The 25,401-nt window shown below is 31.5% G+C and overlaps 1 protein-coding gene across 2 annotated transcripts in view; it reads right to left on the bottom strand.

Moving 5' to 3' along the window:
• The window catches only part of Lon (lon protease homolog, mitochondrial), a 105,590-nt gene that overhangs the window by 10,727 nt on the left and 69,462 nt on the right, over positions 1-25,401 (bottom strand). For both annotated transcript variants that reach the window (XM_085815185.1, XM_085815186.1), the window contains exons 13-18: positions 17,586-17,641; positions 17,278-17,365; positions 16,771-16,893; positions 14,253-14,369; positions 12,261-12,401; positions 315-480 (exon numbers count right to left, since the gene is read on the bottom strand). In XM_085815185.1, the coding sequence (XP_085671311.1) occupies positions 315-480; positions 12,261-12,401; positions 14,253-14,369; positions 16,771-16,893; positions 17,278-17,365; positions 17,586-17,641 (691 nt within the window). The remainder of the gene's footprint in view (positions 1-314; positions 481-12,260; positions 12,402-14,252; positions 14,370-16,770; positions 16,894-17,277; positions 17,366-17,585; positions 17,642-25,401) is intronic.

Below are 25,401 nucleotides of genomic sequence, written 5' to 3'. Positions count from 1 at the left end.
TTTATTGCCTTTATTAAAAATAAGCCTTTTTTCCCCCATTAATTCTAAATGTTTTTAGTGTGCTTCGTGAAACTTCTGCCTTTAATTATACTATGGCAATTAAGAGTATTTCATAAAGTAGGGTCTTCATAGAAAAGACCACTTAAATTCTTTTGCTATGTTTGTTAATGAAATTAAATCACATTGTAATAATATTATCTTTAAACCTCAAGCAATAAAATAAGAATTATGAACACTCATTGAAAAAATAAAAAATAATTGAAAGAATAAACAAAACTAGTGAAACTACAGATAAGTGTGATATGTCTACATACCCATAGCTGTCCAAGCAAGACCCATAACTACACCGGGAGGAGTTATTTCATACAAACGATCATGAGTAAACACGGGCTTTCCAACAAAATCTTGCAAATTTTCCTCTTTTACTTCTACAGTGGAAATTTCTTGCTTTACAATGCTGTATGCTGTTTTTCGGAAAATCTGAAAATTTTTTCCTTTATAAACATTGCACAGAAACACATTTTTACATTTAAATAGTGTATATCTTAATCAACTACCTACAAGACTGTTAAAAATTGACACTCTACTAAACAAATTAAGCTTTTCCTTATTAGACATTATATAATAAAATAAATACAATAAAACATGGTATAAAATTAAAACTGGAAAAATTTCAATTTTATATTTAATATAAGGCACATATGTACTCAATCATACAGTTTTCCATCTTTGCTAAAAAAAAAAAAAAAAAAAAAAGAATGTTTTTCCTTTTGAAGAAGAGGGAACTGTGCCTGACAACCTTTGAAATTGATACAGGTTCAGTCAACATCTCCATCAAATTAAGACATGTTTCTCTTCCATTTGATTCAACTTTATATATATGTTGCTATGTTTATGACTCATTTCCACAAAAATGAGCTATAATTGTTGTTTACACCAAATATTAGACAAAATTCAAAAAAATTTCATAATTGCCAGTTAAAGTACCTTCATCCATATTATTTCCTTTGTAATACAGTTAATACAGCATGTAATACAGCATGCACATGGGTTTGTAATACATTGTATGCTCACAGAACTGATTATATCCTGATGAAATTTATCTTACAAAAATGAACACTTTATAGCTCAGGAAATTTCTGCAAAATTACTTCTACAGTTCTTATCAGTACCTTAGAGCACAATCAGTAGCTACACTTCAAACTACTAAAAATGTTAAACACAATGCAATGCAAAGCACATCTGAAAAGACAAAGCTCCTATGGGAATCTCTCAGTACTCCGAACTCATGCTAAACTACACAACTAATTCAAAACTGATCCTCTCCGCTGAGAAATCTTTAGTATTTTTCAAAATTACTAGAAGGCATATATATGAGGGCTGGATACGGTTACAGCTACATATCTATATTAATTACATTTATTCAATCACAATACCCATTACACTTATACAGAGACTGGACTAAAATGTCCTCAGGTCTGGCAACTTTTGGTGATTTATCGCCAAATATGGAGACAAAAATTAATCGCTAAGACTATCGCCAGCTTCCTGATATCTCAAGAACACCTTATCCTTTTTGTGGATTACAAGAACTGCATGTCCTATGCAGTACAATCCTTGGACAGGAAGCCATACTTACAACTAAGGAAAATCAATGCAATACTAAAAGAACAATTTCAATGAATAATGAAAAACAAGTCAATTACTAAATCAATAAACAATGCAACAGTTTACAAATTTACATACACATAGGACCATGGTCTTAGTATTTCTATTTACATTACATACACTATAGGATATACATACACTATTATAGTATAGCCATAGTAAGGGGCTACCCTGTTGTAATGAATGACTTTAGGCTTAGAATTTGATGACTTATGGATTAGAATTATGACGTCGTACAGCCTGTTTAGGATTGTGTAAGGACTATCCCAAAGTGAGTGCAGTTTAAAAAAATGTCCTTTCTGTTGGATTCCATAACCATACTTTGTCACCTTCATTGAATCAATGTCTTGTAGTTCTCGTGTCCTATCGGGTCTTCACCTTTTCCGTCGTCAACATGAAAGCAAGTTGATTTGCTTTCATGCAGAATTGTGCATCATTTGAAACCATGTCTGGAGATTTTCGATGTACTCCTCAAGTGATGAAGGCACATCTGGAAGGTGGCCAAACAAGAATCACAAGGCAGACAAAGATCATGACTGAAGAGCATCTGGGATCGGAAATAGCCAGTAGTCTCAAGGACAGCACTGTGATAGACCAATAAGAACAGTGGTAACTTCTTGTCCCAGTCCTGTTGGTTTCTGCAAAATATCAGTGAGATTATTAAGGATAGTTCAGTAAAACTTCTCTACCATGCCATTCAATTAAACCTCTATACCATGTAGATGTAAAGGTGCCCTTTGAGTTTTTTCTGTGCTGAAGAGTTTGCAGAGTTCTTTGATTACAGTCGATAAAAATCCTTCCTTGATCAGAATGTAGCTGAAGAGGCACTCCAGACCTAAAATCCAATGCTGTATCATTATCCTCACTACTGTGACAACCTCTTAATCAGGGTTAGAATACCCTTCAGGTGACTTGGTGAAGTAATCATTAACAACGTGTATATATTTGTTGCAATCAACAGTTCATGGCAGTGATGTCAAAGGTGATGAATCCAAAAGGTATTCCTACACTGTAACATCGCAGCTTCCATTGGCTATGCCTTTTCAGTCCTTTCTGACCTGCAGAGGCATCGCAAGATTTGCACCAATTTTTGCCCATCAGCCCTTGCATTACTCCAATAGAAGTGCTCTGGAACTCTATGCAAGGTCTTCATTATTCTGAAGAGGCTTTCTGTTGGACTGCTATGTAATTCTTTAAGGATGTCTGGGGTCCAGGATTTTGGAAGTATCAGCTGCCATAAAAATGCCTTTCCATGATCCAATTCAAACTTCCAGTATAAGACGACGTTTCGAATATGGATCAAGTCCCAGGGGGCCCCAAACTGTTTCGTCTTAGGACAGTTAATTGAATTGTCTTGCCAGGTAGGTTTCCTATTTGAAGGTTCCATTAAGTCAATTATGGGTGTAATGTCGCCACATTCCAACTGGTCTTTCCTTACTTCTTTGCCACTTCATGTGTCTGAGTCAGATGAAGTTGAAGTTATAATTTGACTGGATTAACCAGCTTAGATTTCATTTCGACCCTGGAATAATGTCGACAGCTTTCTTGGAAGCGTCTTCTAGTCAGCCATTGGCCTTTCTGTGTGATTATTTGTCCTGTGATGGATAGTTACATGATATTCCTGAAGTCTTTATAGCCACCTCGATACTTGGCTTTCGGGAGTTTTCCTACGTCTTTCTGTTTAGCAATCAGTAGACGCCATGGATTTCGCTTGATTGATGGATGAAGCCCTGAATGAATTCTATGCCATGCCAAACTGGTTTGATCTACATCAGAAGACGAACGGGAGAAAACATCTTGAAATTCTTGAATGACACATTTGGCAGCCCTCATCTCCTCATCCCTTACTTGTGCATTCTGCAATAACTAGTAGAGCCACAAGGTTATTTCAAAGCAGGAGACATGAAAAATGTACAATGCTCTCACCGGGTCTCGAACTTCCAATCTCTCGAATACGTGCCAAGTGTGCTGACCATTACATCACGAAGGCAAGCTAAGAGGACCGGAGACATACCTTATACACTTCCCCTTTTAAAGGGTGACTATTGATTAGAGGACCCAATCTACAAATCCACCCGCCACCTTTTTTTTTAGTTTGGGCGCCACTGTAGAGACATTAGGTATTTTTTTAAAGTAGAAGATGTGTAAAATGTGCAATGCCTTCACCAGGACTCAAATCTCGGACCTCTCAAATACGCACCAAATGTGCTGGACATTGCACCACACAGGCATGCTAAGAAGGCAGGAGACATACCTTATAAACTCAAATATTATGGTCTCCAAAGAAGCAGAGAGTGGCGAACTATTGGGTCATTCAATACTGCAACCACTTCGTCTTTCCTAACGATTTTTGCTTTATTACTGATATTGGCAACTCTCATCAGGATGACGGTCCTCAATAAGTCAAAGAGTGCTGAGGCTGCTAGTACTCCTTGCAGAGTGTTAACTGGGGTTTATCTTAGCTAATGGAGACAACTGATATAGCCGACCCATCTCCAAAATCAGTTTTTCCCATAGGGTAGCAAGTTGAAAAATCTGAACTACAGGCATAGTAGAGCTAGTCGAGACATGGAACTGACTCCGTTAGCTCAGAAAAACCCTAGTCTGAACGGCCCTTTATAGTTCTTGACATATTCCATAAAACTGAACTGAAAACTTCTGTTTTCAGCTATGGATTCAGGAAGTAAAAATTATGACCTTACTGGTACTATACCATCTTCAGCTATGATTTTGTGGATAGATTTAACTCCTTCATCATTAATTCCAAATAGAGTTACATCCTCAGAGGCAGAATTTCTTTGAACTTGATTTTTAAAGTTAAAAAAAAAAAAAAAAAAAAAAACTGAATTTCTGTAGAAAGTCTAATCTGAGTATGCAAAGATCTGGAATATTTGCTACATGAGCTGTTAAGATAGTAGATGACACTTCCAAACGTGATGTTAATGTTTAACTTTTCCATTGATGTCAATTTTATCTTTGGACACAGTCTGGAAGGTCACGAAAGGCAGTGTACAGATGAGTTTACCTTTCAATTATTGTGCCAAATCTTTTTCGAATGATGGTAAGATAGGCTCCTGTATTGATGGTCAATTGTAAGGTACTCCATTGTAACTTACAATATGAATTTACATCCATATTGTAAGGTCTCCATAATGTAAGGTATCTTAGTAAAGAATCAATTACAGCCACCCCTCATTGCTGACATCTGAAGCGCTTTAAAATGGGGTTTCTGATTATCTGGCAAACTATACCCCACAACATGGCTACTACAGTTAAAAGTTTTTAATCCGGACTCGTTGCGACTTCAGCGATTCCGGATTATCGATTTTTTCGGATTATAGATCATCAGTTTAAATCTGGTAAGATGGCATGCAGAAATTATAAAATTAAAAATATGAAACCGTAATTTATGAAATAAAGAGCAATTATGATCTAAAGGGTATCAAAATTTACAAAAAAAAAAAAAAAAAAAAGCTTAATATTTATTTGTTTACTTTATTAAACATTTCTTTCAACACACGCATGCGTAAAGCATACATTTACGCATAGTCGAAATAAGAAAATTGAAACCAGAAATCTATTTGATGTATACTCGTGATATTTATAATGACGAGGAATTTGATTTAAATCATATCAAAGACGGAATACATCGAGATAAAATACTACATTTAGTAAAGAATTATAAGCTGAGTAAAATAAAACATCTGCCCTGAAGCTAAGGATAGTGCTGACAGATCAACTTCCAGTTCATTGCGTGCCGCATTGTTTCCCCCCTCGCCTGCAGAGCAGCGTGAAATTGATAAACAGATTTCGGAATGGTTAGAGAAACAAAGGATATGAATTTATCCATTTTTTGCAGCAATTCTACTTTTTGTTTGATTGACATCGAAACATGCTTTCGTTTTGTAGATCTTTTGGCAGCTCAAAAATCGGAAATTCTTTTTTGCATAATCAAAAGTTCAACCTTACTTTTATAAAATTGCTCTAACAGTCTGAAAAATATAATAAGCCAGATCCAATTAGAAGATTAAGGAACAGTGCAATCTGCACATTAACTGAAATAGATAATTAGATAATTTTAGCTTAGCTTATACCAAGGCCAACCGGCCTTGCTTATACCGTCCGTTACATATTAAATGCACATGCGTAAATGCGTTATGCGCACATGCATATGCGCATGCACAAAAAGTTTGTAGCTTTGAGGTCCAGATTATAGATCTTTCCGGATTATGGGTGTCCGGACTAATGACTTTTGACTGCAATTAGTTTCCCTCTTTTTTGCTGAGAGTAGTCTTAGCTTCCATGCTCTGAGGTGTTCTGCAATTCCTTCATACATGGTCTTCGGCACTGTATTTCAGCACTTTAAGATTAGTTTCTTGTCATTCTTATTCTGGCTCAAGACATTGTCTAGTTAAATTTTCTAGACAGCAGTCACTTGATCCACTGGCTCCTGGACTTGGGCAGTTCTGATTGGGTGGTGGTCTCTACAAGTTGCTTGCTGGGCTGCTTCAAATTTCCCAGCATACACTAGAGCACTTTTTAAATCTTTGACATTCAGCATTCACAGAGTTTTCTCTATTTCAGGATCTTGGATGACATCGATGAAGTACTGTGGGGACAGGATTTCTCATGTTTCTGTCGGATACTCCGACAAAGTGAGTTAAGACAGCCTTTCAATATCATTGGGGAGCTACTGAAGTGTTTCCATGGGCTTCTGTTGGTGAGATTTTAACTGAAGCCTACTATATTTTTTTAAACAATTACTGCCAAAGTGCAACTCTAACATGCTAGAATAAGCAGAATTTCTAGTTATAATGTCATTTCCAGCAATACATAAACTAGAAAAGAAAGTACAGGATAAAAAGGTCCACCCAGTATTGCCTGCTGCTGGGTAAGGCAAAACATTCAACAAGTTGGCAGGCATTCTAGAGGCTTCATTAGGACACTATAACCACAGTGTGATTCCCTCTAGGCATGGGTCGCAGAACACTAGGGTTACAGGAAGTGGTTGCGGCTTCTTATTTATTATTGAAAGCTATCCTATCAGATAATAAAGGCCATCTCGCTATCCACCACACGTTGACACGTGCTAGACCATAAAATGCAATACGCACTTCTAAACACTAGCTATTCATCACACTTACTTCTATGCCAAATCAGTCAAGAATAAATGCTTAACATGCATGTTGAAAAGTGGAATTGAAAAAGAGAAACAACTCACATACAAAGATAATTTATTATTATGAAAGTTATGAGCAAAATATATGAAGAATAGAAAAGATAATTAAATTATCCTAAAATTTATGTAATAACTTAAAGGATATCTTAGATTAGATTTATTTAGATTCAAGCAAAGCACTCAAGGGCTATCTGACTAAGGGAAAGAATGTCTTTCTGAAGGGCTTCATGTGATAAATTAACTCATATTCATTGTAACACATGGGAAAGAACATGAAAATTCCAATGTAACCAGCCGATTTACCAGGACTTAATTCCATGTTAAACTACCCATGTTCAGCAGTTTTGCTACTTTGCTACTAATTGAGAATTTCTTAGAAAAACCTCTTAAAGAGCACCTTCAGATAAAGCTAAAATACCTTAAAGATGATCTATGCATATAAGAAATAAGAATCAAAATAATGCAACAAAAATAAGAAACACATGCTTAAATTGACTAATATCACAAGAAAACTCTCATTTTATGTGCAAAGAATGGTTTGGTCTGGTTTAGATGATTACAGCAAGCAGAATTTCTAGGTATATTGAAATAACTAGAAAGCATATCCCTCTAGAAAGGTATCCCTTCCCTTTGGCAGATAGCACACTAGGGCTATCTGCCTAAGGGAAGGGATACCTTCGTGGAAGACTTTTTTAGAGAAACTGGCCTGTATAGATATTACACATGAGGGAAAGCACAAAAGCACTCATGCAACCAGCCTGTTTGCCTGGAATCAAGCCAGGTCGGAACTACATTCAGCAACGTTACTGCTTGTGTGTGCTACCAGTGTTCAGCAATTTTACTGCTTTGCTGCTGGTGGACTATATCCAAAGAATGCATCGAATTTAATAAGGCAAGCAAATAAGTCTGCAAGGATGACAATTACAATTAATGTTCTTAGTATGATTTAAAATAGTTCAGAATAATAAGTTTTATATAAATATATATAAAACTTATTATATGTGTGTGTGTGTGCAGTAATGTAAAAAAGCTGATGCCAAGCAGACACACTGCAGATGCACAATGAATTGCAGTCATAGTCAGATTTAAAATATTTCCTTTTTATTTGCTGACATTTGAGGCCATAAATAACTTAGCAAACTAACTGTGACTGTTCCAGTTTTTGAAGAAACCAGGCTGCAGCAAGCTGACAGAAGCAAAGAGGAAAAATAAATACATTATATTCCAATATGGAGTCTGTCTTATATGAAAAGGATTTGGGTATTATATTATAATTTTGATTTTCAGTTCTGAATTCGTTATATCATCAGGTTATGCACAGGATGGAAAGGAGAAATATCCAAAGTAAATTAGAGTGTTAAGGGTTTATAGCAAATTTATGTTCATAAATTTTAAATCATTTATACACTTTATAAATTTTTTTTTAAAAGGCAAATATTTTGCTACATTTGGATTTATTCTTATAACAGAAATAATACAATAACTCTTTAGAGAATATCTACACGCTAACATGTCCACTGTTGCTGTCTTTCGTTGTATTCGCATCAAACTTGCCCTCTTGTATTTCGAAAACGAATGCTACCAACCTGATGGAAGAATTCCCGTTGGTGGGATTAAGATGGATGGTTTCCTCACACAATGTCAAATCAGTGCAAAAAATCAACTATTGAGAACATAGGTTCTTATAACGTATTATTATTTGTTGTTATGTTTTAATAAAAAACCAAGAAAACCCATTAAGGCAGCCCATTGAAAAGAACATTCATAGGCATAAAAAAATTTCACATTGCATTAAAATCTGTCAGCTATATGCATAACAATTGTTCACAAATCATGATATTTTTGGTCTTAAACTCAATTTTCATACAGTTGTGAGATCTGCATGCAATGGAAGAAACTGAGGTAAAAACTTCTGCAAAAAATGAGATTTTTTTCTATAAAATTGCTAAAGAGAACAACTGGTTTGAATCTATTCCCATATCCAACGAAACAAACAAACGAAAAAAAAAAAGGGGGGGGGAATGCTTGTAAGTAAATTTTATTTATCTTTACAATACCTAATAAAAATGCAAAATATGAATGAAACAATATGCATGTAATAAATAATATTTTGCAATTATAAGTTACTTTTTCCTGCATATATCGCCAAGGTGATACATAAATACTTGTGATTTTTATTCATCTGGTTTGTGAAAGCTAAAACCTTTTGACATAACAGTAAAAAAGCATATATTTTATATTCAGATGTATGATATTCACAGCCAATTTTATAAACACACACAATATATATATATATATATATATATAAAGTTTCTCTTATTGAATTAGACACATTTCACTCAATAAACTTAAGCCATACAATTAAATCTTATTTCCACACCTGCACAATTTCATCGCTGGCAATTAAAATTTGTTATTTTTCATTTCATCATTAGAAACAAACTCCATTTTATGTCCTTATAAAGAATTTAAAAATAACCTAAACATTATTTTTCAGTTTTATGAATCTATTGAATAATTACAAGATGATCATCAAAATTCAATATCTTTCACCATTTATAATATAATCACCTGCAGCTGATTTTCAAAATGTTGCACATGTGAATGGCTTTACCTTCAGAATTGTCAACATAGCAATATTATATGAAAATTCATGAAAAATTCTTATTTTCTGTAATACTAAAAACTGCAGATGTGGATAGTTACACCCATGATTTTTATCCATAAAATAGCTTCTAGAACATTTGCTGATGCGTAAATGTCATTTGCTTAATTTAGTATCTATACTTACAAAAATGTACACGGTGCCACCCAGATGGTATAGTGGATAGGGAAGCCTACTGTGATACCAAAGGGCCTGGGTTCGAATCCAGGAGAAGGCATGGATGTTTGTAAAAGTATAGTATCTTTGCGGCATGGGGGCACTCTAGATACATGGTGAGCCAAAAGTCCTTTCGAAAGTTTGGTGGTATGCGAAGAGGGGTGGGAGACCCTCGGACATGCATCCCCAGGGTGCTCTCCATCAAAATTGGGGGCGGAACTGAGCGAAGTCATATTGTGCTCAAGGCTCTAGACAAAAGGCAAAGTTTTGCTCTCCTTGCTAACATGAATTTCATGGCCTTGTTTTGAGGTTACTGTCAAACAAGTGAGGTAAGTCACAACACAACGGAATGTACAGTTGCTACAACATGTACTTGTAATCAAAATTTTCCCTTGCTCACATTGCTGCAATATGTTTTATTAATTTGAAATGTTTCTGTGACAATATTGTGATTAGTATTTAAAGAGATTTTAGCAGACAATTTTTTTTTCCCTTTCAAATATAATATGGATTTTTACTTTCCTGGTGCCATTTTTTATGGAAGAAGAACATAATTTTGCAGAAACAAATGAAGGAAATTCTATTACACAACATAGATTTGCTTCTCAGAACTTGAAAAAAATCTTTTAGAAAACTTAAATTATAAATTATGCTGGAAAATTTAACTTCAACAACTAATGACATCAAAAAAACTTAGCAAAGAGCATTAATTTCCTAAAGCAGGAACATTGTTTTTTTCTGCATTATTATACTTGGAATACTTGAAAAGATTTATATCCCCACATCTACCTTGCACTGTTTTTCTAGTTAAAGTATAAGGATGCTTTAAAGCTATATGAATGGTTACTATTTTAATGCAGAGGTTCTCAATTACAGGAGAATTTCATAGCTTCAAGGAGGGAATGTGATCAGCATTTCATTTAGCTGTTAAGTATCTGATTATAATATAGAAATATAAGAAACTAAAGTTTTGGTATTTATTAGATTTCTATACTTTTTGTTCTTTAATTTATAAAACACGTTAAAAATAGTCTAAATCTAAATAAATGTGCATATGTGTTTTTTGAGTTTTGGAAAGGAGGGGGAGAATGATCTTCTAGCAATGGTAAGAGGGATACATGGGGCAAAATAGGTTGAGCAACAGATTTTACGTGTAATGTACTTTATTTTCTTTGTAACTTATTTTAGTTTAAAGAAAGCTGTAAAAGAAATTTATAGTAGGTTATGGAGATCAATGTGGTCACATTTATAGATTGAAAAACATTGAGCTAAGTTCACTAATGATTACACACAGTGTGAGATTGCCATTTTGAAAAACATATTATTACAAATTTCTCATGGATTTAAAAAAAAAAAATAAAAAATAAGTATTGTGGTCTAAAACAGCATAAGAAATTATTCAATAACTACATTAATAAAACTGCATCAAATGTATTAAAAGCTACTGCTAGTAAAAACTAGGTTCAGTACAAAGTCTGTAATCCAGATGTCCATTATCCGGAATGATTTATAATGTGGACTTCCACAAACTTTTTTTGTATGCTTTACACATGCATGTTTAATGTTACGCATGCATGTTTAGCACAAAAAACGTACCAACTTAAACAACTTACATTGAAACAAATGTTTAATAAAGTAAACAAATAAATATTAAGCTTTTTTTTTAAAAAAAAAAAAACCTTTAGATCATAATTGCTCTTTATTTCATAAATTACGGTTCAATATTTTTAATTGTATAATTTCTGCATGCCATCTTACCAGATTTAACTTGATGATCTATAATCCAGAAAAACTCCTAATCCGGAATCGCCGAATTCCTGACGAGTCCGGATTACGGACTTTGTATTTAATTTTTCAATTTTTCACTTTCATTACCATCCTTTACATCTACATCTGTTATGTCAAGAATTGTTACCTGTTTTTTCTTTTCATGCTATTTTCAAAGACAGTTCCATACTTTTATGTCCTTGATAAGGAAATAGAAGAGAACAATGAATTTCATTTTTCAAAAAAGTAAGAATTTTTGCATTTTCTGTTGTTCTTTTAATCAGAGTTAAGTAATCATTTAAAATTTTTACTTGCAATGCCCAAATTTTGGAGAAAAGTTTCAAAGAACTGATAATTTATTAAAATATGTAGATAATAAATTAAAGACTTTCATCTTCATGGAAAGGCAACATCTGCCAGACTGAGCATATAGTAAAAGCTCTAGTAGAATGATATAGCCAAATGAGATATGAAAAGAAAATCTAATTTACAGACACTTCTAACATCAGTTCTCAAGTGTTTAAGAAAGAAACAAATTTAAACTGCTTTTGAGAGTCTGTCAATTTGCATATATCTGCTTTTCTAAGAATAATGTATGTAAGAGTGTGGAACAATTTAAATACAGTCCTTTCTCTACACTGGTAGAAAGTGAAAAGGTTATAACCACTAAAAACACAGTCAAAATAAATGACTATATTTTTAGCAGCCATTCTTTTTTACTATACTAGAAATGTATTAAACAAACTTACATGAAATGTAAATTTTTTTTATTATAGTTATAACATTAAATTTTAAAAGTATAATGCAATAATAATTATTGTTAACCTTTTCAATATGTTTTTGCAAGTTCCGTACACCACTTTCTCTGCAATAGGACTTTATAAGTTTTTGGAGTGCATCAGTAGAGATTGTAACTTGGTCAGATGTAACACCAGTCAGTTCACGAGCTTGAGGTATCAAGTATTGCTAAACAAAAAGGAAGATAAACAAGAACTATTACTCTAATATTCAAATCATAAATACAAATTCAAATTATATACTCTAAATCAAATACTGAATTTAAATCTAAAGTATCAGATATACATGCTATCAATTTCCATTTTTTTGGAGGGGGGGTTGGGTTACACAGCCAATTTCAGATTCAAATTATTACATTTATTCCCATACTTCTCACAGGTATTTCCAATATATGATTTAGGATTTTTAATTTAAGATAGCAATATACCAAACATGAACAAATAAAATTCTAGTACAGAAGTAAAAAGAAATGTATTATAAGCAATAATTGTAACAGAAATATATTATAGAATGCTCTAACATTAACATTTCTATCTGCTTTTTATAACATTAAGTTCTTTAAAATTCTTTTCCTTGAAAATAGTAAACAATATCCAATTTTCCCCTTTTTCAATTTTCAAGAGGGAAAATTAATAAAAATGGGTAAGACATAGTACAGTACAATATACATAGTACAGTACAAAGTCCAAATTTCGGACGTCCATTATCCGGAATGATCTAAAATCCAGACCTCAAAATCACCAACAATTTTTTTTTCCTCGTAGGCTTTATGCATGCACATTTGATTCCCCCTCCACACATAATAAAACATCTAGAGAGTCACAATTTTTAACTTTACTTCGACACTAAATAAAATACCTTGTTATTGAAGAAACAATCATTTTAGCATAATTTGTATGATCAGTAATTTGGCTCCATTGCTGCGTATCTGCTTGGCACACATTTGAAACCGAAACATTCCACATAGATACATCACTGATCTGACGCCAACCTGGTGAATCATTATTTATTACATTTTCCTTTCATCACTGCATGTTTATCAAAATATGACAACTTGTGCTGGCCCTAAATAAGGCTTAAGTATATGTAGGAATTTATTTATTCAGAACTCTGATAAACCTTAAGTATGTGCAAGAAATACAATGTAATAAAAGTATAATAAATAACTAAACTGAATACAATTCAGGCTTAATTGTCTCTGCATGATAGAAGCAAGATAAAATTTAACAGAATAACTTGTCGTTAGTTGCCAAGCTCATGATGCATGGCCACATATGTATAGTGAAGGAGAGCTAAATTTGATCATGATAGCCACTAATTTTAAAAGTTTTCGGATATCGCAAAACAAAGGTGTTTCCAATTAACAGATTTTGTAAAGAAATGTGCAGAAGCGGTAACAAATGAAAATGATATAAAAGAAGTTTTTCATTGTGATGACAATGCTTCTCAATCATCAATCAATTAATGAACGGTGAAATTTGTAGTATGGTTTTAGATCCATAAAATACCTCTACCATTAGTGAAGAAAGTGACAGAGTAGTTACTGAAAACGAGAAAATTTCGATTGACAAGTTAGTCTGAATTCTCAAAACAGCAGTTACAATACTTCAACAATGCAACTAAACAAGAGATTATGTTTGCCTATAGAATTAAAAAGAAAGTATTATCACAAAAAACAAAGCAACTTAAACAACTTATACTGAAAGAAATGCTTAGTAACATAAACTAATAAATATTAAACTTTTTCCTGTAAATTTTGATTCCCTTTAGATCATAAATACTTCATTATTTCATAAATCACAATTTCATATTTTTAATTTTATAATTTCTACATGCCATCTTACTAGATTAAAATTGATGATCTAATATCCGGAAAAATACCAAATCGAGTCTGGATTTCGGACTTTGTACTGTATACTTCAAAGTTGAATTTTATCAAATATTTGTCTAATTAGAATTCTGAAACAAAATTCCAATACATTATTAAAATAAACTTAATTTAAAAGTTAAAAAACAAACCTCAGCTATAGCAATTTTTTCTTCGGCAACATAACCTGAAACTTCAATCATTTCCATTCTGTCTCGAAGTGGTTCAGGAATAGTATCTGTTACATTTGCAGTACATATAAATAATACCTTAAAGAAAATAAAATTAAAAAATAAATAAATAAATAAATAAATAAAAAGAGAGAGAGGGAAGAATTAATGCTATTAGTGAATACAAATAAAAAAGCACAGAATCAAAAACATTACATATAAAAAACTTTATGGGAACCATTAATTAAGACATAACTTCTTGGAAGTAGTATAAATAGCAGTTTATAATTTCAGATTAAATTTTTTAAGTTCATTTAATGTTACATTAGGTTATTTGATATGAAAAAGCACATGAGGGCTATCTGGCTGAGGGTTGGGATGCCTTTGTGGAGGTCGTTTCAACAGAAAATTGTGTCTACCAGCATTCAGCAGTCTTTACCACATGGCTGCTAGTAGGCCTAAGTTTGAAGAGGGAAGCAGAGACAAAAGATTCATTTTAACATTTATACTTATTTGATTAAGACAGCAAAAGTAAAAATATAATTTTGTGGTTTCCCATCTAATTTTTAAACATTCTACAACTAATAAAATATGAACAATTCTTCCATGAAGCGTATCTGAAATACAATTACTATGATATGGCTAAGTAATTCTAAAATATTACAAATTTCATATTTTCTTGCATAAAAGGTCCTGATTATTAAATTATGCAATAGTTATTACAAAATCAACTAATATCACAGACATAAGAAGTACAAAAGTAGATAAGTAATACATACAAGAATAAAATTCTTCTAAAATCACTTTCTAGTTTTGAGCCCAAGATGCTAAAACAAATATTTTTTTTTTTAGTTCTACACAATAACAGTAAAAAACATATACTGTCGCAAAAATACCAAAATTTGATAGACCATTTCATAGATATCCTGTACTTTCAAATACACTCTTGCCTATTTTCCCCCCATGGTGGTACTTTTTGAAGAAAGTGGCACCACATTTGAAAAAAACATAACCCAACTTGCATGTTTTGCACATGTATCGGGATCCATATCAGATTTACTGTCTGAAAGCAATTTGTGTAGCACTTTGAGTGTTTCACAAATGGTCAGCCCTCTCCCATCCATTTGCAAAATAATTAAAAATCAGAAAAACATAAACTAATATTATATCTACAATTAAAAAATATAAACTATAAAATAAATTTAAATAAACATCTACAACTCAAAACTTCTTTGAACAAAAGCGAACTGCTCTAGTGAAAAACCATACCCCTGACCTTTAGAAAATCACCCCAAAAATTTTTGACAACCAAACCTCATTTCCTTAAAAAAAAAAAAAAAAAAAAAAAAAAGAGGAAATGAAACACAGATGTGGACTTATCTTTCTATTGTAAATAAGCTCACCAGAAAGCTGCAGTGAAACAAAGATACAGTTGTTGGTCTGACCCTAGTGTTTTAGTGATAGTCTCTTAGCCCACTCTCTGGAAACACCTGATAGTATTCGCTGTTCAATTTTAGGCAAGATTTCACGGCAAAAATTTAAAACTAATATAGAATAGAGAGATTAGCATACAGCCAAGAAAATAACATATAAATTTCTTTTCAAACAATTCCTTTTATATCCTAAAAAAATCTGGAAGATTTCTTTGAAAAATGAGGGTCTTAAAAAATTAAACATGGCTAAAATATATGGACTTGGACTGCCATCTATTATATATAAAGAGTGTTCAGAGTAACCTATAAATCCCTTTTCATTCAATTTTTCTCTGTGTACAGATGAAAATTTATAGACCAGGCACACCACTTCACAAAGAGTTAATGGATTCATTTAAAATACATTGTTTTGATAACCAATGCTGAATTTTTTTCAAAATTGAGATGTAAGCAACTTATCCATGAATAAGTGCAGTTAAAAACATTCTGCATTTTAAATGAACTAAAAATTGATGATTCTTCTTACTATTTGGATTTTGAAAAATTAATTGTTTTAATGAAAATCAAATTAAAATTTTATGACAAATAAAAATTTAAAAACTTCAATTTCAATAATTTTGAATAAATGTCATAAATTAACAGTTTTCCAGTTATTTTTATTTTGGAAAGTTATTAAGTTTTAATATGATTAATAATTATATTTTTGAGCTGTTGTTAAAAATTTTGAATTATTTTGAGAATGAGAACATGAAACATGAATTAAATCATTTTGAGTATTAGTACAGAAAATTAAAAATTGTGCTTTTGAGTATTAACTCAAAAATATGATGTGATACAGGATACTGTTATAAGGAATACAAAAATAGTAATTATGAAAGAAAAAAAAAAATCTAAATGCTCCAGAAATATCTATAATTTAAAGCTTTCTGAGATATTCTGAGAACAATTAGTTAATTTTGGAAAACAGAAAACTAGAAATTTAAATTATATAAATTTTAAGAACACTAAAATGATTGGTTTAACTAAAACACAGGAAAATATTATAAGATACTTTACTGTTTTTATACCTTCGACAAATCAACAGGTACATCCAAATAATGATCCAAGAAATTAGCATTCTGTTCAGGATCTAAAACCTCAAGTAGAGCAGAGGAAGGATCTCCTTGATATCCTCTACCTATTTTATCAACCTGTAGGGAAGGGGAATAAAAGTTAGATTAATAGATAATTGCTTTAACTGAATGCATTCTTAAACAATCATTACTTCTAAGATAATAAAAGTTTGTATTACAATTATAAAAATAAACAATTTTATTTGTAATTTTCTAATCATTAAATTTATGAAAAATCTTGTCTCAATTATTCATAAAAACTTTTGCAACATTCTGCATATCCACACTAACATCTTTCAGTCAGCTAAAATTAAGCACAGAAAATCAATACAAAAACTTTTCTTCCCTCTTTTATTTATTTACATTTTGTTTATTAAAATTTATAGCAGACTTTTTAAATAATTATGTTTTATTATTAGTATGCACTATTTCAACTGCAACTTGTAAAAGAAGAACATTAACCTCATCTATTAATATTAAAGGATTTTCAGTTTTCGTTTTTTTCAAACACTGTATAATCTTTCCTGGCATAGCTCCTATGTATGTTCTCCTGAAAGATAAAAATATTCAATTAAATATATAAGTGATTAATTATAAGAGATACCTACTACTAATAAAATAAAATAAGATGCGATGTTTGCACAAAGACTATAAAAAACACTGATAACACAAGTAATGTTCAGATAGTATTGATTACAAATTCCTCTCATATGGTACCATTAATTTCATTTAACTGTGACAACTAATAAAGCAAATTATAACAAAGGTACCTGTGGCCTTTGATTTCAGCTACATCTGTCATTCCTCCAACACTAAATCTATAGTACTGTGAATTTAGAAAACTATAATTAGACATAATAAGTAACAACAACAAGTTTAGAAAATAAAAACATTATATATTTTGAACAACAAATATATGAAAAATTTTTTAACAAACATATTCATCCACCATGTCCAGTTACTATTTTCAAACCTCAGTAATAGCTTGAATCTTAAATGCAGTTATGTGTCAAGTTTACTATTTTTATACAGTACCTGAGGATGGTATTAATTATTATGAAATCAATATTATGTAACAATAAGCTAGTCAAATTCAAATTTATTATTTTTGTATAATCTTTGAGGATGCTATTGATTATTAAAAACTTGAAAATCAATATCATATAAAGACAAGTTAGCTATATTCACAATGAAAACATATTATATTTTGCTAATGTAAATTATTTTGCTCACCCAAATAAATTTGTATGCTTCATTGATGCCGAAATATTAAAACAGAAGTTGAAGTTTGCATGCAAGATGTACCTCATGGAGGATCTTTAAGAGCTCTGTTCAGTACAATTTGAAATTTTTCAGTATGCTAATAATTTAAAATTAACCAAGTAAAGAGCTAAAACTGCAGACTACATTAAGATTCCCTTTTTATGGCTTAGAACATAGAAAAAGCATTTTCTAATCATTTTTTTAAAATAAATTATTAGGTAATAGATTAATAAATTTCTTTCTGATAGAAAGTAAAGGATTTCTTATTGAAAACAATGTTTTGAGGCAACTTTTTACATTAAAAATAAGAATTAGAATTGTATTGCTCAGCATTACTTATATAAAAGAACTGGTTATTAGAAAGTGCAGAACCTAGCACAAGTTTCTAATTTTATTGAACTTTAAAAACAGTACATTATAACTCCAAAGATAGGAACACAATGAATTAATATAGATAATTCATTACTTTTCTAATCTAATTTATTATTTCTGCAGTTCATTAGATTCAGTTTTAAAAGCTATTTGTGGAACAGATGTTGCAAATGTAAGTTGTGTTTCTAAAAAATCTCGTACTCTACGAATATTTGCACTCTCACTGAAATGCTGCAAAAAAGTATTTATGAGGCAACAGATCATGTTGCCAAAAAGTATTTATGTAGCAATCCATGATGTCATCAAAAAGTATTTATGTGGTGGCAGCTTAAGGCATGCACGTAACATCCCTCAAACAGGTATTCACATTTCCAACATTCTCACCAGTGTGATTGCATATTATGATCCTAAATGTGGAAATTTCAGCATTTTAGTAAAGCCAATGGCCCACATATGGCAGGTTTCATTATCTTTGATGATATCTCAGATTTGACACATGTAACACATATTCTGACTCACTTGATGTAAGCTTAATCTATTTTCCTTCTCATTTTGGTGCCACTGTGCAATTTTCTGTTCTCCCCTTCTCTCTCTCTCTCTCTCTCTTTTTTTTTTTTTTTTGAAACAAAAACGGATTGCTGTATAAATAGCGAGAACAGCTGCATTTAAAAAAAAAAAAAAAAGTGAGTGTTTTGTATGAGGAAAAAAAAAGGGGAATGTAAAAAAGGGAGAGGGCAGCACTAGGATGCATTTTTGAAAGAGATGTAAGGGTACCCATACAAACATTTCTCTCTAAAGTTACCAATGAGCTCGCATATGTTCTAAACAAAGTCATCAAGTTTGCAATTTTTCAATGGGGGTGTGGATAATCAGAAAATAACAAAAATATTAAAGTTCCTTTAAGTTAGTACGAGCACTATTTGAAGTCTCTCTCTATATATCACATGTAAAAGAAGTCACAAGTTTTAAGCAGTGTTCTTAAATCAAAGTACTCTGATTTATAATTAGATAATAACTTATATAAAACTTAATAATATTTTTATTTATTAAATGTATTCATAACAGATTCCTGTACAGTAGGTATAATTTCTCCACAACTTACATACATTTTTGGAAAGTATATTTCTATGTAATTTACATCTTCTGCATTACTAATTCTGCATACAGCAGTGTGAACGTAATCTATTATTTTTAAGAATATTTCTTTTATTTCTTAAAATTTTACAATCTCGACAGCTTTAGTTAAAGAAACAGCATATTAGATAATATAGTCAATGTAAAGAGGGGAAATGTCAGGATTTTGCAATTCAAGTCAAAGCAAACTATCATTAAACACAAGTCAGCTTCACCACTTTTCATAGCACCTTCACAACACTTATTTCATAGAATTGTTTTGTTTCTGCCTTGGTTCTGTTTGATTATTGGCTATTTATATCAGTTTGACAGTTTACAAGCAAATAATTAAATAATATTTGTTTTAAACTAGAAAAAGGAGAGAAAAAATGTATTTAATTATAAAAAGAAGTTTAAAAATGAAACATAAAATAAATTAGCTGAAACAGTGAACAAATAACCAATGAAATTATATAATGAGTAAAAAAAATGAAAGAATATTATGTTACAAAAACATAATATTACAAACATAATATTACATAAAAAAATGAAAGAATATTATGTTACAAAAACATAAACATAATATAACAGCATGTTACAAAAACTTGCTTTTTAAGACCAATATATCAATTTCTAAATATTCTAAGTATATTCATAGATACAGAATGCTACAAGAAACCTTCCAGATATTAAAGATTAAAAAAAATAAAAATATATATATATAAAATAAATTTAAAAAATGAAGGCATGGTAAATGCTACTAAAACTTTTATTTCAAAACTTGAAAGTGCATGAAGTACACTATATTAACATTTGTTTTTGGAGATATTCTCTAGATAGTGGCCTTTATCAGCAATAAATCTTAATAATTGATTTTTGAAAGCTCACATCACATTGAAAGTGATCCAAAACACTGAATCTGTAATCACTAAGCAGAAAGATTTTCAATTTCACACCACACTGGAAGGCTGTTGACTTGAATAAAAAAACTATTCTGCAATGGGTTGGAAATTTCATAGATTAAGGCCGGTAGGCAGGGTATTTGATTATGGCAAAGCACACCTAAAAGACTGTCTGCCTAAAGGTTAGGTTATTTAATTATGGCAAAGCCTCGAGGGCTATCTGCCTAAAGGGAGGGGTGCCTTCGTGGAGGACTTTCTAAGGGAAACTGCCTCGTATACACGTTACACATGGGGAAAACCATGAAAACACTCATGCAGCCAGCCCGCTCACGGGATTCGAACCTCGGACCGAACTACCAGCGACTGCTCGGCCGCTGGTGGGCTGTCTGCCTAAAGGAAGAAAGCCTTTGTGGAGGACTTTTTAAGGAAATATAGTTACATTACACATGAGGAAAATCACAAAAAACAAACCATGCAACAAGAATAGTCTTGATTTGAACCCAATAAAAACTACCAATATTCTTTAGCCTAACCACTCAGTCACTGTTGATATAGCTTAAGACTTAGCATGACATAGAAAATCAACTGGAATACAACATGTCTGGATACAAGGAAATGTTGTGAAACTTATGAGATAACCCATTTTGACACTACTCAAATATTTAACATGTAAGCTAGTTTCTACTTTGGGGTTGACTCTTTGAAGAATTTTTTCCACACTGATCTTGATTTTCAGATGTGTAAAACAATCATTATTCACAAAATTAAAGAATACAAGCGGGTGATCACACAGGCATATTCCAGAGACAGTCATAAATATATTCCTAAAACATTATTCTGTTGACATACGATGAAGGACACTTTTGTGTGCATAATAAGTAGATTGTGTATGCTACAGTAATGAGGAGAAGTTTGCTAATAACAATTCTTATCTGGTTCAAGAAAGGCCTTTCCACAACAAATAAGTCATTGCTGCAGATTTTGGTGTTTATGGCCATTACTTTATTAAATAAGAAATCTGAGCAGGTTTAGTAACTTTCAGTCAGCATGTGCAGATGCTACAAAATTTATTGGCACCAAAATATACTGAACTATAAATTCCAGATGTGTGGTTTTAACAAGACAACACTATCACACACACAGCCAAAAGTCAACAGAAGTTTTGAGTGAACACTGTTCAGAGCACTTAAACTTTTTATATCCGAGTTTAAAAAATATTTTTAATCATAGACCAGAAAGGTCTATTTTAATATATCATTGTAGGCAGAGCAGTCACAAGGTGCAATGGTGCTCGTGTGATGATCTTTTTGTAGTACTATTGTTTGGCAGGACATCACTGGAGAGGGAAAAATATTCCTCCAACAAAAAGAATTACAACTTGAAATAACATTTTATGCACTTAATTTTACACTTTTTATTTTAAATAAGCCTCAGATGATAAATTTGAGGCCATGATAGCACTGCACGTGATATAAATTGTACATGTAAATTTCAAGAAATTTGAAACAAAAAAGGCAACAATAATTAATCACACATTAAAAAAAATCTGATGTGTACACCACATGACTTCCTTGTACGGAATTTTAAATTATACTCATTTTTTCTTGCATTTCATTTAAACTTATTGGATTGAATTAAATCTACTTCGCCGACAGGGCATATAAACCCAAATAGGATAAATGCATTCTTTAAAATTCACTCTAGTATTTGTTTACCATAGCGACACTCTGGCGCTAGATTCATTTAACAGTATTATATTTCGTTCATATTATAACTCATAATACACAAAATTTATATCATTTAAAGAATAGAATCATCTAACCGTTGCCACATGTTCTATTGAAATACTATAATAAAGCTAGAATGATGTATAAAAGAAATTAAGCAAACAAAACAAAAAAGAAACAGTTTTTCACAGACGATTGAGTATTTCTCATTCAATTAATTCAGTTCTCACTTCGCGAGAAGCAAAAATACATAAAAACTCAAAATATCTATATTAAAAATTACGAAGTAAATCTTAAACACTTATTTCCTCGAAAAAATTCCAGAAAGGAATAAGCATGATTTAATTGGCAATAATAAACGAAGGCGTTATCTTTGTTGTTGCAAAGCTAAGTTTCTCTAGATTGGCAACAAGTCCACTAGTCTGCTGTTTCAAATGTAAACAATCAATGGCCGCCATAAAAAAAAAAAACTGATGTGTAGACCACATGATTTCCTTGTACGGAATATTAAATTATACACATATTTTCTTGCATTTCATTTAAAATTATTGGATTGAATTAAATCTACTTCGGCGACAGTGCATAAACCACAATAGAATAAATGCATTCTTTAAAACACTCTAGTATTTGTTTACCATAGCGACACTCTGGCGCTAGATTCATTTAACAGTATTATATTTCGTTCATATTATAACTCATAATACACAAAATTTATATCATTTAAAGAATAGAATCATCTAACCGTTGCCACATGTTCTATTGAAATACTATAATAAAGCTAGAATGATGTATAAAAGAAATTAAGCAAACAAAACAAAAAAGAAACAGTTTTTCACAGACGATTGAGTATTTCTCATTCAATTAATTCAGTTCTCACTTCGCGAGAAGCAAAAATACATAAAAACTCAAAATATCTATATTAAAAATTACGAAGTAAATCTTAAACACTTATTTCCTCGAAAAAATTCCAGAAAGGAATAAGCATGATTTAATTGGCAATAATAAACGAAGGCGTTATCTTTGTTGTTGCAAAGCTAAGTTTCTCTAGATTGGCAACAAGTCCACTAGTCTGCTGTTTCAAATGTAAACAATCAATGGCCGCCATAAAAAAAAACTGATGTGTAGACCACATGATTTCCTTGTACGGAATATTAAATTATACACATATTTTCTTGCATTTCATTTAAAATTATTGGATTGAATTAAATCTACTTCGGCGACAGTGCATAAACCACAATAGAATAAATGCATTCTTTAAAACACTCTAGTATTTGTTTACCATAGCGACACTCTGGCGCTAGATTCATTTAACAGTATTATATTTCGTTCATATTATAACTCATAATACACAAAATTTATATCATTTAAAGAATAGAATCATCTAACCGTTGCCACATGTTCTATTGAAATACTATAATAAAGCTAGAATGATGTATAAAAGAAATTAAGCAAACAAAACAAAAAAGAAACAGTTTTTCACAGACGATTGAGTATTTCTCATTCAATTAATTCAGTTCTCACTTCGCGAGAAGCAAAAATACATAAAAACTCAAAATATCTATATTAAAAATTACGAAGTAAATCTTAAACACTTATTTCCTCGAAAAAATTCCAGAAAGGAATAAGCATGATTTAATTGGCAATAATAAACGAAGGCGTTATCTTTGTTGTTGCAAAGCTAAGTTTCTCTAGATTGGCAACAAATCCACTAGTCTGCTGTTTCAAATGTAAACAATCAATGGCAGCCATAAAAAAAAAAAAAAAAAAAGGCTTAGCGGCACTTAAACGACTTTAGAATTGTTGATAATTCTAAAAATATTGCATACAGATTTACTAAAGGCATAAAAACCTTAACCGGAAGATAAAAACAACATAATTCAATCATTTTTAAAGCAAAAAATGTACCATTTACAAACATATACGAGTAAAGAAACTGAGATCACTGAGCCAGGTAACAGAGTGGATATACATATAAATAACTTTTGCGATTACAATACTTCTTTTTTACTTCGTACAAGGAAGTAAAAATGAACAGCTTTGAATACATTTTTATTTTCATTACACAAACTGTGTTGTAAAAACCATTATTAATTAATATATAAATAACCTGAGACGAGAAATTTCAAATATTTCTTTGTGTTTATTCCATACAATTTAGGTTCCAACTCACTTTTAGCAATCCTTAATACAGAATGCAAGTTTTTATCAGTAGTTCATTTTTTCATTTACCTAATTAACAACAAAGTTTTTTGACATAAATATGCCAATCTAAATAAAAGTAAATACATTTTTACCTAATCCACATATTACTGTACAAAGTCTGAATGTCCATTATCCAGAAAGATCTAAAATCCAGACCTCGAAACCACCAAGAACATTTGTCTCGTAGGCTTTACACATGCACATTTGGTTGCCCCCCTCCGCACTTAATAAAACACCTGGAGGGTTCCGATTCATAATTTCACTTCGACACTAAATAAAATACCTTTTCATTGAAGAAACAATCATCTTAGCATAAATTTGCACGATCAGTAATTTGGCTCCATTGCTGCTTTTCTGCTTGGCACACATCTGAAACTGAAACATTTCACATAGATACATTGTTGATCTGACGGCAACCTGCCGAATCATTATTTACAGTACAAAGTCTGAAATCCAGACTCGTCGGGACTTTGGCGATTCCGTATTTGGGATTTTTCCGGATATTAGATCATCAGTTTAAATCTAGTAAGATGGCATGTAGAAATTATAAAATTAAAAATATGAAATCGTGATTTATGAAATAATGAAGTATTTATGATCTAAAGGGTATCAAAATTTACAAATAAAAGCTTAATATTTATTTGCTTACCTTATTAAATATTTCTTTCAATGTAAGTTGTTTAAGTTGCTTCGTTTTTTGCGCTAATACTTTCTCTTTAGTTCTGTGGACAGACATAATCTCTTGTTCAGTTACATTGTTGAAGTCCTGTAACTGCTGTTTTGAGAATTCCGACTAACTTGTCAATCGAAATTTTCTCATTTTCTGTCCCTTTTTTGACTATTGGTAGCGAAATTTTCTGGATCTAGAACTGATGATCTAATATCGAGAAAAATCCCAAATCCGGAATCGCCGAAGTCTCAGCGAGTCCAGATTTCGGACTTTGAACTGCATTTGAATTTATCCATATTAAGGGAACCATAAAAATCTACTAATTTGGTTTGACAAA

The sequence above is a fragment of the Stegodyphus dumicola genome, chromosome 4, assembly GCF_044657685.1.
Source record: "Stegodyphus dumicola isolate Sdum_Otavi_A_Nest chromosome 4, ASM4465768v1".
Taxonomy (NCBI): Eukaryota; Metazoa; Arthropoda; class Arachnida; order Araneae; family Eresidae; genus Stegodyphus; species Stegodyphus dumicola.
This window is presented reverse-complemented; position numbering and strand designations above follow the sequence as displayed.